At 42.0% G+C, this 15,346-nt stretch overlaps 1 protein-coding gene across 2 annotated transcripts in view; it reads right to left on the minus strand.

The window, feature by feature from the left end:
* CDH8 (cadherin 8) overlaps positions 1 to 15,346 on the minus strand; it is a 655,621-nt gene that overhangs the window by 70,981 nt on the left and 569,294 nt on the right. For both annotated transcript variants that reach the window (XM_073605557.1, XM_073605558.1), the window contains one exon: positions 12,855 to 12,972. In XM_073605557.1, the coding sequence (XP_073461658.1) occupies positions 12,855 to 12,972 (118 nt within the window). The remainder of the gene's footprint in view (positions 1 to 12,854; positions 12,973 to 15,346) is intronic.

Below are 15,346 nucleotides of genomic sequence, written 5' to 3' on the forward strand. Positions count from 1 at the left end.
TTGACCTTTTGGAGGATACTGAACCTTTCACATTTCTGTCTTATATCGGGATATACAGTTGTAAACTCTAGTTGGACATGAACAAATGCAATATTGGTAAAGAGAACCAGTTGCCAATAGGCAACTTATATGAATTTCCATTCTATTTTACCACTCGTTTTATCATTACTTGTTTTTTCACAGTTATTCTCTCCCTGTCAAAGCAGAAGTGTCAGGATAAGTGTCAGTCTTTAAGGCTGCCCTATCTCCTGTTGGGCTTAATGTAATAACAAACACTCAAAAACTATTAGAGAACAAAGGGGCTGTCAGAAATGCATAAAAGAAAATTCAAGACTTTGTTAATGGACAGTTTTACCTTCCTCTAGACACATGGACAAAGCATACATTGTCAGTCCTAAGCTCATTCTGAGCCAATGAGCTCTTCAAATGTTTTTTGCTCTCTCACTACTCACATCAAAGTCCCAGCACCTCTTGGATGCTTTTCTCTTCAAGGTTTTTTACCTTAATGCATTCCATGCACAGACGGACGGGAATGTGTCAATCCCCCACCCCGCAGGAGACGGACAGGAATGTAGCCATACCCCCCCCCCCGTGGGAGACGGACTGGAATGTGGTGGAAATCAGAGGCCTCCCTACCTTAGGAAGGTGGCATATCAGGCAGACATTGATCCAGGTTGCAGCTCCTCGCTCCCGGGCCATTGATTCTCCTCCAGGCCAAACAGGAAGTGGGTCCTGAGTGAGACCCAATTTGGCCGGGAGTTCTAAGACTCCCTGGCCAATCGGGTCTCAGGAACTGCTTCCTGATGGGCCGGGAGGAGAATATTAATTTGCTATTGTCAGTCTGCACCCCGAGCCCACAATTTTTTGAAGCCAATTAGAGCCTAAGGCTCTAATCATTCGCTTCAATATAAAAAAAAAACATTGAAATCCATGGGTCCGGCACCCCACCAGTAGATTAGGATGCATGGATGGGGGGGGGGTGGTGCCCCCTATAGTTGAGCTGCCACTGGGTAAAAACCTTCTGGATGTAGTTGCCGCCCCCTTACCTGAGCAGCATCTGGATCCAGTGATGTGCATGAGAGCAGCGGCTCTCCCGGGTCTCTCTCTCCTCATCGGTTCACACAGCAGCAGGAGCCATTGGCTCCTGCTGCTCTCAAGCACAGACAGTGAGCCAATCAGGACAGAATAGTGGGCAGGAACAAGCCACTCTCTGTGTGTGAATGGACACATAGAGCATGGCTCAGAAGCAAGCAGGCTTGCTATTGGGGGCACTTGGCAGAGGGGGAAGAGCCAGGGTCGCCAGCAGGGGACCCAAAAAAGAAGAGCATCAAGGCTGCTCTGTGCAAAACCATTGCACAGAGCAAGTAAGTATAACATGTTTGTTATTTACAACATTATATATTATTAGATACACGAGTGGTGATTTGGAGTGGTGACAGGTTCAAAAAATGCACCAGCATCCCTGAATGAACCATATAGACAAGAGGGAGTTTTTAGCCGGATTTTTTAGGTGCTGAATATACTGAAAAACCATATAGAGTAAAAAAAAAATCACTTTTTATTTAAGACATATAAAAACGCAGATATTAAGTATCAAATAAGGTATACATTGGTAAAACTGGTATGGAGAAATGCAAGGTATGGAAAAAGATATCTTGTCGTGTGGTGGTGGTACATTTATCCCGACATGTTTCACCACTGTGGGCTTCCTCGGGGGATATACCAGAGCAGCACGACACACATCACTAAATATATAGAGAGAGCATACATTTAGGTCATAATGCTCAGATTTCATGCTCAAAAGAAAAATAAAAATAAATTTAAAAAACTGTCAAGAACACTGTCTGCAGGGCCAGACACACAACCACTCAACCAAACTGGACTCCATGCAACTCCAAGGACAGGCACCCAAATCAATATGGAATGACCCAAATGGGGCACAGAGAGCGGTCAAAAAGAAACCTTATCTGACCAACTATAAGGTAAGAAAAATAGAAAAATAAAAATAGGAATGAAAAAATGTATTTTGTCTGCCATCAGAAATAGAAAATCTGACGGCCAGATAAAGGTAGCTGAAAACAAAAAGTAACAATACACAAGAAATATACTCACTAAAATAACTATTAAGTTGTAGATAAATTAGGGGTGTCGTATATAGTTGGAACTCGTTTTGCCAATAGCCAAAGCCTGAAAAAGGACTAGAAAAATGTTAAACATTTTGAAGGACAATGAATAAGTATAGTTGGGCTTTAGCAGAATGTACTAAGATTAGATGTGAAAAAAAGAAAAAAATGCTATTAACACATCCATGCACATGGACCATTGTATCATTATTGTATACAGATGCACCACAGATTGAAAATTCAGAGACCTTTCACAGAGTCAGAGCTGCTGTATATATATATATATATATATATATATATATATATATATATATATTTAAACTGAACTGCTGCAAATCATCTGTTTCCTGACTTGCAGGTAAAAAACAGATGGCAGAAAATAAGGCAAAAGTAGGATTCAAAATAGGTCACTTTGGACGGATGGTAATAAAAACATAGATTTGGCAAAGAAAGACCACGATTTAGAGTTGCCATAGAGTAAAATTACCTTTAAATGGGCTGGTTAGAGTAAACGGTCACCCCACAAGTAGCATCTGCTACCGGGAGTAACTATTCTTTTTATGTGCACGCCACTTGGCCGGCGTCTGACGTCACCGACCAAGTGTAAACGTGCAAGGGTCAATGCGCATGCGCGAGGCGTTGTTTCAAAGGCCATAATGCACAGTGTCCCGTCGGGAAAGGAAATGATGCGCCGAGAGCTGACATGCCCCAATATGTGGGCGGGCATCTTGAACATCTCAAAGACTGAACGAGTCTGCGCTACTGGTCCTGTAGTGAACTCAAATGGAGAAAAGATATGTGTTTAAAAATGGTAATATATGGTTGATCACTGTGCCGAACCATCGTTGGATCATCCATTGGACAGGGCACATCAAGAGAGGCATTAACCCCTGGAGGGGAGAGAATAGAGGGAAAGGGCACAGCATTCCCAGCAGACAGTGCACACAGACATAAAACAACAAGGACATAATAGAGCATTGACTCAATGATTATATGAGAGTGCATGGATTATTTAAAACAACTTTACAATAAATGTATATTATCATAGCAATTGTTCATAAAGCATTAATATCTTCCATATGCTGTTGAAACAACAGTGACCTACCAATAATAATTAAGGCACAAAAAAATTAAGGTATCGAAGGCCTAAGGAGGGGAAGAAGTGTGGTGAAAAGGGGCAGTGGGAAATAATAATTGGAATACAATTCAATGAAAATATATGTGAAATTAAAATGAATAAGAGGGGAAGGGGATCAACCGACATAGGGCCAAAGGGACAAGCGGTCGGCACAAAAATTGTCACAACTAATCAGGTCATAAAAAAGGCTTGAAATTGTTAGTTTAATTTAAGCCTGGGTCTCTGTTGGCATTTAGGCTATGAATCCAATGTGTTTCTAGCTCAAGCAACGTGGAATCAATGCTGCCTCCTCTAGTGGTGGTGGTATGTGGCTGAGGGCCATAAATTGGATAAAGTGAGGGTCAAAATTGTGATAGAGGCCAACATGGCGACACTGCAGTGTCCATTTTTCTTTTTAAAGTCGGGGAGACATGGTCCCTCATTCGTTTGAAGAAGAGGCGCTTTGTCTTCCCTATATAGAAGCATCCACACCAACATATTTAAAGGTTTTATTTTTAGGTAGATTTACTAAAACTGGAGAGTGCAAAATCTGGTGCAGCTGTGCGTGGTAGCCAATCAGCTTCTAACGTTAGCTTGTTCAATTAAGCTTCGACAGAGAAACCTGGAAGCTGATTGCACTAGATTTTGCACTCTCCAGTTTTAGTCAATCAACCCCATTGTATGCTATCACATATTTAGACCTATATGTTTTATAAAAACAGGTCTGCAAATATGGTAAAACAATGTTTATACTATGTATATTTTACAGATTTTATTTGGATAATAGTATCTTTTTAATCTAGGCTAAGCAACTTGTGAACCATTTCCAATAACCAAGCTGGCACTTAGGGTCCAATTACTACAAGTAAAAATGTGCTTTCTCCAAAACAACTAAAAAAAAAAAAAAAACTATAAAATAAAAACAGAGGAGTTTCTGTCATCAGACCATCATTTGAATGCATTGCCGATTTAGGGAATGTTTTACGCCATAAATTTCTGCTGCATCTCACTCTGTAGATTTACTGCTGCTGTTTTGCTTCACTTCTCTCTAGCAGTTTTACTGTCCGTTGATTGCTGAGGATACAACGATCCTGTGAGACAAATCACTGTTTCATAAACAGGCTGATTATAGTATCCTTACGATGCGATGGTTTAAGAGGAAAAAATGTTTATATATTTAATGGCCTAGTGGAATATATTAATTTATGTTTTTTGGCTGACTGGAGCCTTTGCTGTTGGACGCGACCTTCACTTTTGGTTGAGTCCTATTTTACAGCAGTTTCTGAGTGGTATCTAGTTAGATCAAAGAGATTCAACAGGCCCAGTATTTTTTTAAAGCCCCCAGAGGATTCAGCCTAGGGTAGGAAAGGTTCAAAATGAGCAGCCAGCTGCTGCTGCCTATTTAACGATTCAACTCTAGACAACACATAAAATGTACTCAACCAATTGCTATTAGTATCTGGAAAAAATACAACCAGGGCTGTCACTAGGCCTCTGGGCTCTAGTCACAAGGAGATGACGGCCATTTTGCTTTGCAACTGTTCCTCTTCAATGACAGTGTCACCTGGTTAGTCCCCTCCCATGAGCCACAGTGGTCAATGTCCACCTGCATCATCCTGAGCCTCACTGAGCATGTGACGTAGTGGCATTACATTGTGCTGCTCCTGCCCCAGCACTGTGGGTAGGGATAATATTCAGTTTACACTAATCTCTGGTTTAGAAAGAACTCTATTCAAGTATAAAATCTTAACTCAAAAAAGCTCCTTCTATTGCTCCCAGTCTCCTCCAAATACTGTATTTCCTTTGCATTCATTTGCTGCTGTGATCTGACTTCCTGGCTACATCAGTTCTCCATGGTTCCACTGTATGTAGGAATGTAGACACCCTCTCTTGCTTGTTCCCAAGATGGGAATTGTAGTGTGCATAGAGCAGTGCAGACTATTATTATTATTATTATACAGGATTTATAAAGCGCCAGTTTGCTTAGTGCTTTACAAAACGGGGGGGGGGGGGGGGGATTACAGTTACAATACAATTTAGTACAAGAGGAATCAGAGGGCTCTGCTCATTAGAGCTTACAATATAGGAGGGAGGGTCAAGTGATACAAAAGGTAATAACTGTGGGGAATGACCTGATGGAAAAGTAAAAACACAATGTATTAGTTAAAAGCAGGATAGGCTTCTTTAAAGAGAAGGGTTTTAGGGGATCGTCTAAAGATGGATAGATTAGGAGATAGTCAGACAGATTGGGGAAGGGAGTTCCAAAGGATGGGAGAAGCTTAGGAGAAATCCTGGAGGCGAGCATGGGAGGAGGTGACAAGGGGGCTAGAGAGCAGGAGGTCTTGGGACGAGCAAAGAGAGCTGTCTGGTTGATATTTTGAGACCAGGTTAGTGATGTAGCTTGGGGCAGAGTTGTGGATGGCTTTGTAAGTTGTTGTTAGTACTCTGACTACTGATAGACACTGAACGGTTAGTAAGTTGGATGAGTCTGGCAGCAGCATTCATGATGGACTGAAGGGGGATAGCCTATGTTACGTTAATCTAGTGAGGGGGGAGTTGCAGTAGTCAAGGCAAAATTAACCAGAGAGTGAATTAGAAGCTTTGTGGTGTCAATGGTTTAAAGAGGGACACGTTCTGTAGATGTTGCGGAGGTTGAGGCGGCATGATTTGGACAGGGATTTAATGTGGGCCGGAAAGGACGGTTCATAGACCAGGGTTACTTCTAGCACCCTGGCATGTGGGGATGGACTGATAATTGTGCCATTGATCTTGACAGAGGAGTGGGGTAGGGGCACTTGGGGAAGGGAATATTATGAGCTCGGTTTTGGATAGATTGAGTTTAAGGAAGTGGTGTGACATCCAGCCACATGACCTCAACCAACACGCACTCAGAGTTTAAACAAACAGAGATGAGTGGGAAAAGGAGAGGTTTACAAGGAGGCTCAAAAAAACAAGTAGCAACAATTTTTATTTTTTTTGGAAATTAAGGATATCATTCTCTGTCTCTTTAAATATGTAATTGCCTTACCAGGTTGTAAAAAGGGAGGCTATGGCTGCCATATGGTGCTCTCTGTGAAGGTGGGGAAACATGGGTGATGAATTGATGAATAGTGTGGTCCAATAATGGGGAGGAGGCAAGGTTGACAAGTCTACAGCATGGAAGCAAAAGGTTTATTTCTATCTAGCTATGCCCCTTAAACATATTCTAATTTTGAGCACATCCACATTTTTCTGCAGCATGCACCGCCATTTCTATTTAATCTGCTGCCCTGATGTGTCTGAGTTTAATTACAACCCATATAATTCCTTTATCTATTTTCAGTTGTGCAAACGTCAAAATTAGGGTTGCACCGATACCACTTTTTTAAGACCGAGTACTGATACTTTTTTTCAAGTACTCGCTGATACCGATTACCAATACTTTTTTTTAATGTCATGTGACAGTGGACTGTGTCAGCAGGTTTTTTTTTTACAATTTATATTTTTGTGTTATTTTTTTTCAAAATGCTTTTTTTTTGGGGGGGGGGGAGTGTAGAGTGTCAATGCTTTTCTTTTATTATTTCTTTATTTTTTTTACAAAAAAAAAGGGGGGGCTTTGGTGAGATATCAGGGGTCTAAACAGACCCCTGACATCTTACCTTTGCGACAGAGAAAGGGACTAAGATTCCCCAGTCACTTTCTCTGCAGCCTCACCTGCACTGAAAATGAATGGACACAGTTTACAATGCTCAGTTATGAATGGACAGTCAGTGATCACTGACTCTGTGCATTCAGAAAAGGAAGGAGCCCCTTCCTCTGCTCTACATTTTGACAGATGTGGGGGGGGGGACCAGAGGAGGACAGAGGGGGACCGGAGGAGCATGGGGAACATGGAGGGGGACCAAAGGAGCATGGAGGACATGGAGGAGGACCAGAGGAGCATGGAGGGGGACAGGAGGAGCACGAAGGACATGGAGGGGAACCGGAGGAGCAGGGAGGATATTAGGCGGGCTGGAGGAGCATGGATGACACAGAGGGGGACTGGAGGAGCAAGGATGACATGGAGGGGGACAGGAGAAGGACCAGAGGAGCACAGAGAGGGGAACCAGAGGAGCACGGAGGACACGGAGGGGGACTGGAGGAGCATGGAGGACAGGGAGGGGAACTGAAGGAGTACAGAGAACACGGAGGGGGACTAGAGGAGCACGGAGGACACGAAGGGGGACTGGAGGAGGACCGGAGGAGCACAGAGAGGAGGACCGGAGGAGCACACAGAGGAGTATATGGAGAAGGACACAGGGGATAGTCAGGGGTGATTGATGCGGCGGTGGGGGAGTTACAAGCACCGATTTCCTTGTATAGTTTTCAATAAAGCAGCTGAAAGCTGCAGGGTGGGGGGGGGGGGGGCAGATGTCAGCTGCTTTATTGAAATCTATACAGGGAGATCGGTGCTTGTAACTCGCCTTACCGACGCACCGATCACCCCTGACTGTCCAGGTATCAGGTCAAGCATCGGAGCATTTGCACGAATACAAGTACTTGTGCAAATACTCGGTATCAGTATCGGTGCAACCCTAGGCCAAATGTTTATTCAATTTACCATTAGCCTGAGATTCATACCAAGTCACTAAAACCAGATTCAGCATTTATTTGTGCAGGGTTGCAACAACTCTTTGCCATGTAACCAATCTAACTACAGTGGGTACTTATTATACCCAGCCTATATCTTCATAGGTTCACATTCAGAACCATATACAATATGAGAATATTAGTAACCATATACATGTACAGCAAATAGGTGTCAGAGGTGTCCTGACACATTGGCCATCTAGGAGACAGAAATGGATGAGGGCAGAAATATTTACAGGACATAAGTTATAACCCTTCCTCATGCTAAAACAAAAAAACACATTATTCGGTACACATTTATTTTGAATCACCCCAATGCACTAAGTCCGGGGTCTCCAAACTTTGTAAGCAAAGGGCCAGTTTACTGTCCTTTCAGCTTTTAAAAAGGCTGGACTGTGGCCAATGGGTGTAGAAAATGCCCCAGCATCAGTGTGGCATCATTGGTTTTAATGGGAGAAATAGTGCCCCGTTGTTGGCATCAATAGGAGGAGTAGGGGGAATGGTGCCCCAATCTAACTACAGTGGGTACTTCTTATACCCAGCCTATATCTTCATAGGTTCACATTCAGAACCATATACAATATGAGAATATTGGTAACCATATACATGTACAGCAAATAGCTGTCAAAGGTGTCCTGACACATTGGCCATCTAGGAGACAGGAATAGATGAAGGCAGCAATATCTACATGACATAAGTTATAACCCTTCCCCATGCTAAAACAAAAAAACACATTACTTCGGTACACATTTATTTTGAATCACCCCAATTTACTAAGTCAGGGGTCTTCAAATTTGTACGCAAAGAGCCAGTTTACTGTCCTTTCAGCTTTAAAAAGGCTGGACTGTGGCCAATGGGTGTAGAAAATGCCCCAGCATCAGTGTGGAATCATTGGTTTTAATGGGGGAAATAGTGCCCCATTGTTGGCAACAATAGGAGGAGTAGGGGGAATGGTGCCCCATCTTTGGTGTCAGTTGGTGGAATAGAGCCCCAAGGGCCAGATAAAGGCATGCAAAGGGCCACATCTGCCCCCCAGGGTTTGGAGACCACTTTACTTAGCCAGTGCACACCGAAATACACCTGTGTTAAAATGACAAGCATAGACAAACGTGACATTGTTTTATAGTTCATCTGTCTGGCAATTGAAGGACATCCAGAATCCATATTTCTAAATTCACTGATAAGTAAATTGCTTACAGTGTAAGTTGCAAGTTCTAACATTTGTGTTCTATTATGAAAAGCATATTAAGTGCTGTAATGCAGTTTTAAGGCCATTAAGTTTTAACAAGAATAACTCTGGTAGAGAAAGAAAGTAATCAGATGTAAAGTACTTTTCAGCCTCTTCCTATGTAAATGTTAATATGTCGAATGTAAATTATATATATAACAGATGGATTTTTATTTCATATGCTTTAATCCCATTCACAGAAATACTGGCATTGTGCTAACGTTGCTATTAAGGCAATTAGCATGGCAGTGCATTATTAAAGCTAATTGTTTAAAGCTTAATGTTAGGGGGAAAGCCACTCTTTGACTTTTTGTCTTTAAATATCTGAACTTTAGATAATTGTCTATATAATTACCAACCTATTTCTTTTGAAGAATCAAGAATTAAATGAACTTTAGACAATACTTTAAGCCCTCTAAAACTTTGAAATGACCTTTCAGAATATACAGTAGCTACCCAAGCTTTTCTGGCAGATCACTAAACTTCTGGAAATTCAATTGTGGATTTGCAAATCAAAGAAAATTTTGTGATACGGAAAGATATTTTTTCAGGGGCTAATGGATTACATTTCAAAACTTATTATAATGTTTTTGCATCCATTTTCTTTTTCAATTGCTATCTTTTTGAAATGTGTTGAACTAATATAAGTACAATATACACTATATTATCAAAAGTACTGGGACGCCTGCCTTTACACGCATATGAACCTTAATGGCATCCCAGCCTTAGTCCGTAGGGTTCCATATTGGGTTGGCCCACCCTTTGCAGCTATAACAGCTTCAACTCTTCTGGAAAGGCTGTCCACAAGGTTTAGGAGTGTGTCTATGAGAATGTTTGACCATTCTTCCAGAAGTGCATTTGTGATATTGGCCGAGAAGGCCTGGCTCGCAGTCTCCGCTCAAATTCATCCCTATCGGGTTGAGGTCAGGACTCTATGCGGGCAAGTCAAGTTCCTCCACCCCAAACTCACTCATCCATGTCCTTATAGACCTTGCTTTGTGCACTGGTCCAAATCATTTGGTGGAGGGGGGAAAAGGTGTGGGGTTGTTTTTCAGGGGTTGAGCTTGGCCCCTAAGTTCCAGTGAAGGGAACTCTTAAGGCGTCAGCATATTAGGACACTTTGGACAATTTCATGCTCCCAACTTTGTAGGAACGGTTTGGCCTCTTCGTGTTCCAACATGACTGTGCACCAGTGCACAAAGCAAGGTCCATAAAGACATGGATGAGTGAGTTTGAGGTGGAGGAAGTTGATTGGCCTGCGCAGAGTCCTGACCTCAACCTGATAGAACACCTTTGAGATGAATTAGAGTAGAGCTATTATAGCTGCAAAGGCTGGGCCAACTCAATATTGAACCCTATGGACTAAGACTGGGATGCCATTAAAGGTCATGTACGTGTAAAGGCAGGCATCCCAATACTTTTGACAATATAGTGTATTTATTCCTTAAATCTTCATCTGCCAAAAAATAAAATGAAAACAGGATTCACCTAGACATAGGATTTGAAAAGAATTGTGGATTTCCAAAAACAGAGCACAGCAGTAGATGTTTTCCTTCAGACTCTCTCTCTAAGTCTAGCTAGAAATGGTAAATGTTACCTTCTGGGCTATTCTAGTGCTAGTTTTCACAAAACTCCCTAAATCCCAGGTCCAGTTTGTTACTTTCTTTATCAGTACAGTGATGCATAAAGTCTCAGAACTAAAGAAAAAGTAATACATTTCACATATCTGGTGCATTAAACATGCTTTATTAAAATATAGAAGCACGGTAGTAATGTATTCACATGACATTACAGGAAGGAGCGCTGGTATACAGGGAAGGATAAGCAATCACAGCTGCAAGAAGATTATGCAAGATGTCACAGTCCTCTCCCCTGACCAACTAACTATTAGACCAAAAACCGAAGGATGATACACACCCACGTCTGTGTTGCATTCCAAGCCAGGGCTCCCCACAACCAGTGGCAAGAGCCTAGCTTGGGATCATTTTTGCTCTCTTCGTGTGCAATGTGTGATCTATGAATTAAAAGCAATCCATGAAGGACAGTGGACATCTGCCACCTCCATTCATAGATCACCTTTCATTCATGCAAGCTATAGTACAGCTTCTATGAATGAAGAAGTGGGGTAGAAAAGGCAGGCATACTTTTCACCCTTGATGAGGTCTTCTCACAGGTCCAGTGCTGGTATTAACCTCCGCAGCACTGGAACAGTACTACTACAGTGTATGGGAGGTAGGCAGAAGACTTCAAATTTCCACAGTGACAGTTATCACCAGCACAATGAACACTTTATATTAAATGTAAGTAACATTCCTGGTTTTTATTTTTTTACTTAAAGTGTTACTAAACCCACAATGGTAAAATGAGTTTGTATATCCAGTAAAGCATGCTTGTTATACTCACTGTGGAACCTAAGGAGTTAATCCTCTGCATTGTGTAAAAAGGCTGTTTGATCCTGTCTCCTCTGATCCTCCCCTACTTCCAGAGTCCCAAAACCATCTCCGGATAGTACAGAGGCTAGGGGACAAGCTGCACATGCTCAGTTTGGTGTGTATTACTAGAGAGTATTTTTTTTTCTTAGGAGAGTGCATGTGATCAGCACAGGGCCAATCAGCAGAGGGTTAGGGGCCCTCCAGCTTCATAGGATAGTCAGAGAAGAATGAAACTCCTCCCACAAACTTTAACCAGACACTGATAGAAGTCATAAGACTGCTCTAACTGCTGATGAGAAAAAATATTTAGCAGTTTATATTTACTAAAATTATTGCATTTCCATGTTCTGTGTACTATGGGAGACCAGATATAGTGAATGCAGGGTCCTGGGTTTAGTAACACTTTAAACAGACTATAGTCAAATTCAGGTGCTTACACTAATTGAATTTAAAAATAATTTATATTTTTTTTATTCTATAATTTTTTATATACAGATAGATCACTGTGCTGTTTTTTTTTTATATCTGCCTGGAGTTCAGCTTTAATGTACAGCACCAGAATGTCTGCAAAGAAAAGGATCAGGTGATGACGCTGAAAACTAATATAGCAACAATAACAAGTTAAAATGATATGATTTCTTCTTGATACAACTTCTCTAACAAAAATGTCAAACAGGACTGAAAATTCTGTATCAACAGTTTTCCACATATAAATATACTGTATGTAAAATAAATATAGAAACAGTGGCATTTCCACCTCTCAAAAACTCTTGACAGCAGCTTATCCAAGGTTAAAAAAAGTATTCGAGTACACTGCAGACACACACACATGAAACATATAGGTGACAAACTGTATTGTCTGGTGTTGTCTATAGTAACTTTACATTTTTTCATGGTAGAGGGTGGATACTGCCACCTGCTAAAGCCAAAGAACCACACAACTTTGTAAATATTCAATATCACATTTTTTTTTTTTGCAATTTCTGCTTATACACTTAAGGTTGGGTTCACAATATTGTGAAATGGATGCGGGATTCCCGCATCCAATTTGCAACAGCAGGAGATTTTGACCGTCTATCTATGGAGCTGGTTCACATATCTCCGCAGCGGCTCCATGCGAATTTGCGCAGTGCCCTGTGTGTCTTTTGGTCCGTTTCAGGTCCAAATTCAGCCAGAAATCAGACCTGAAACAGTGGACCGGGACACACAACGGACTCCTGCTGTGAACCGCATGTGAAGATAGTGTGAACCCAGCCTTACACAAAAAAAAACATTAGCATCATATGCATTACACACTTCAAATATTTATCTTTATAAAAAAAACTGGGCTTGCACAATGAAATTACCTTCATTATTTTTGATGGTAAAATTTGGGTTATTGGCCATTTCTGGGAGAAGGCTGTAGAAAAAGTAGTGTCCATTTCTTGGATCATCCTTGTCTATAGCACTGACCGTTTGAATAATCTGCAAAAAAAACATTACAACCATAAGTTTAGCAAGTGGATTTTGAAAACACATCACACAATGCCTTAGTAAATTAAGGTTTATAATTTTGTTTAGTACGTACTAATTCATAAAATCAAGTGTTCACCATGTGCTTCTGATATGGATCATGAAATCTCAGATATCCCTTTTATATAATTCTATTTTTTGACAGTGTATATATGATTTCTAAAAAATCCCTTATCTTTTTAAAATGAAACAAAAATATATTTAAAAAATACATAAAACACTTTAGCAGCTCTACCATTCTAATAACTGACTGCACATCAAAGACGTTCAAAAGTTCAGCCAAGGTTTTTTGTAATGACAGCAAACTGCTCACTCCCACCCAAAGCCATGCTTCCAACATGTTTCACCCACAGCAGGGCTTAATGTGATTCTAAAGATTAAATGTTTTTTTTTTACCTTCTTTTTTAAATTCTCTGATAAGGGATTGGGGGGCGGGGCCGTGCCCCCCAGTCTATGTCAATAGACTCAGACAGGGTGGCTCGGGTGCAAGCCCATACGAGTGCCCCATGGAAAGTCACTTTCTATGGGGGCACTTACCATAGAGAAGGAGCCAAGAGCTCTGGTGGGGGACCCCAGAAAAGGAGGATCAGGGATGCTCTATGCAAAACCATTGCACAGAGCAGGTAAGTATGATATGTTTGTTATTTTATTAAAAAAGTGTTACTAAACCCACAACAGTAAAATCAGTCTGTACAGTATATGCAGTAAAGCATGCTTGTTATACTCACAGTGGAATCTAAGGGGTTAATCTTCTGCATTGTGTTAAAAGGCTGTTTGATCCTGTCTTCTCTGTTCCTCCCCTTCTTACACTGTCCCCAATCCATCTCCTGATAATACAGAGCCTTTAGACTCAGGCCCGGATTTACTCCCTTTGCCGCCCCAAGACCGGGTCCTTCAATGCCGCCCCCCCACACACACACACACCACCATTCTCGTCCTTTATCGATGACTGCTACAATAGATCAATTAAAAACATATCTCCACACACGAAAACACTGAAAATAACTGGCTTTAATTGTACAGACTGAAAATACTCTGTAATGCAGAAAATGCATTTTAAAGATTATAGCAGTAAGAAACTCCCTAAATTTTTTTAGTTCTAACTTTTCTCTTGGCAAACTTATCGATAATATCTTCATAGGACAAAGTATTTAAAAGTTCTGACTCAATGGCAAGTAAAGCTAAACTGTTCAGTCTTTCTTGACCCAAAGATGATCGTAAATAGTTCTTTATGCAAATACATTTCATTCATTTTTATGCACCACAGCTCAGTTGCAGTGCATAGAAACAGTATGCATTTTGCACCACACTGCTCAGCACGCAGTGGCACTGTTGCAGTGTGAACAGGACACATAGAAAACAATTGTTTTCTATTGCCCTTGCAGAGACCTGTGTTTTGCTAGTGCAGAAATCACAGACCCCCTTTTACATCAGTGTCTTCAGTCCCCCCTTCATATCACATCACAGACCCCCTTTTACTTCAGTGTCCTCAGTCCCCCCTTTACATCACAACCCCTTTTACATCAGTGTCCTTAGCCCCCTCTTAAGTTACATCCTCCCTGCCTCATTACAAACCCCCCCATTACAGACTGACCCATCACAGACTGACCCCCCCATCACAGACCCCCTCATCACAGACCCCCCCATTACAGACTGACCCATCACACACCCCCCCATCACAGACCCCCCCATCACAGACTGACCCATTACAGACTGACCCATCACAGACCCCCCATCACAGACCCCCCATCACAGACCCCCCATCACAGACCCCCCCATCACAGACTGACCCATTACAGACTGACCCATCACAGACCCCCCATTACAGACTGACCTATCACAGACCCCCCATCACAGACCCCCCATCACAGACTGACCCATCACAGACCCCCCATCACAGACCGACCCATCACAGACCCTCCCATCACAGACTGACCCCCCAAATCACAGACTGACCCATCACAGACCCTCCCATCAAAGACTGACCCCCCAAATCACAGACCCCTCATTGCAGACTGACCCCCCATCACAGACCCCCATTACAGACAGACCTGACCCATAGCAGACCCCCCATCATAGACTGACCCAAACCCATCACAGACCCCCCATCACAGACTGACCCCCTATCACAAACTGGTCCTGATCCATCACAGACTCCCCATCACAGACTTACCCCTCAAATCACAGACTGACCCCTCAAATCACAGACTGAGCCCCCCAATCACAGACTGAGCCCCCATCACAGTCCTCTCTCAATATCTAACTCTTTTACAGCACAGCATTCCCCCCTCCCCAAAGAACCCTGCCTTATTCACACAAGACATGG

This window comes from Aquarana catesbeiana, linkage group LG11 (genome assembly GCF_042186555.1).
Source record: "Aquarana catesbeiana isolate 2022-GZ linkage group LG11, ASM4218655v1, whole genome shotgun sequence".
NCBI lineage: Eukaryota > Metazoa > Chordata > Amphibia > Anura > Ranidae > Aquarana > Aquarana catesbeiana.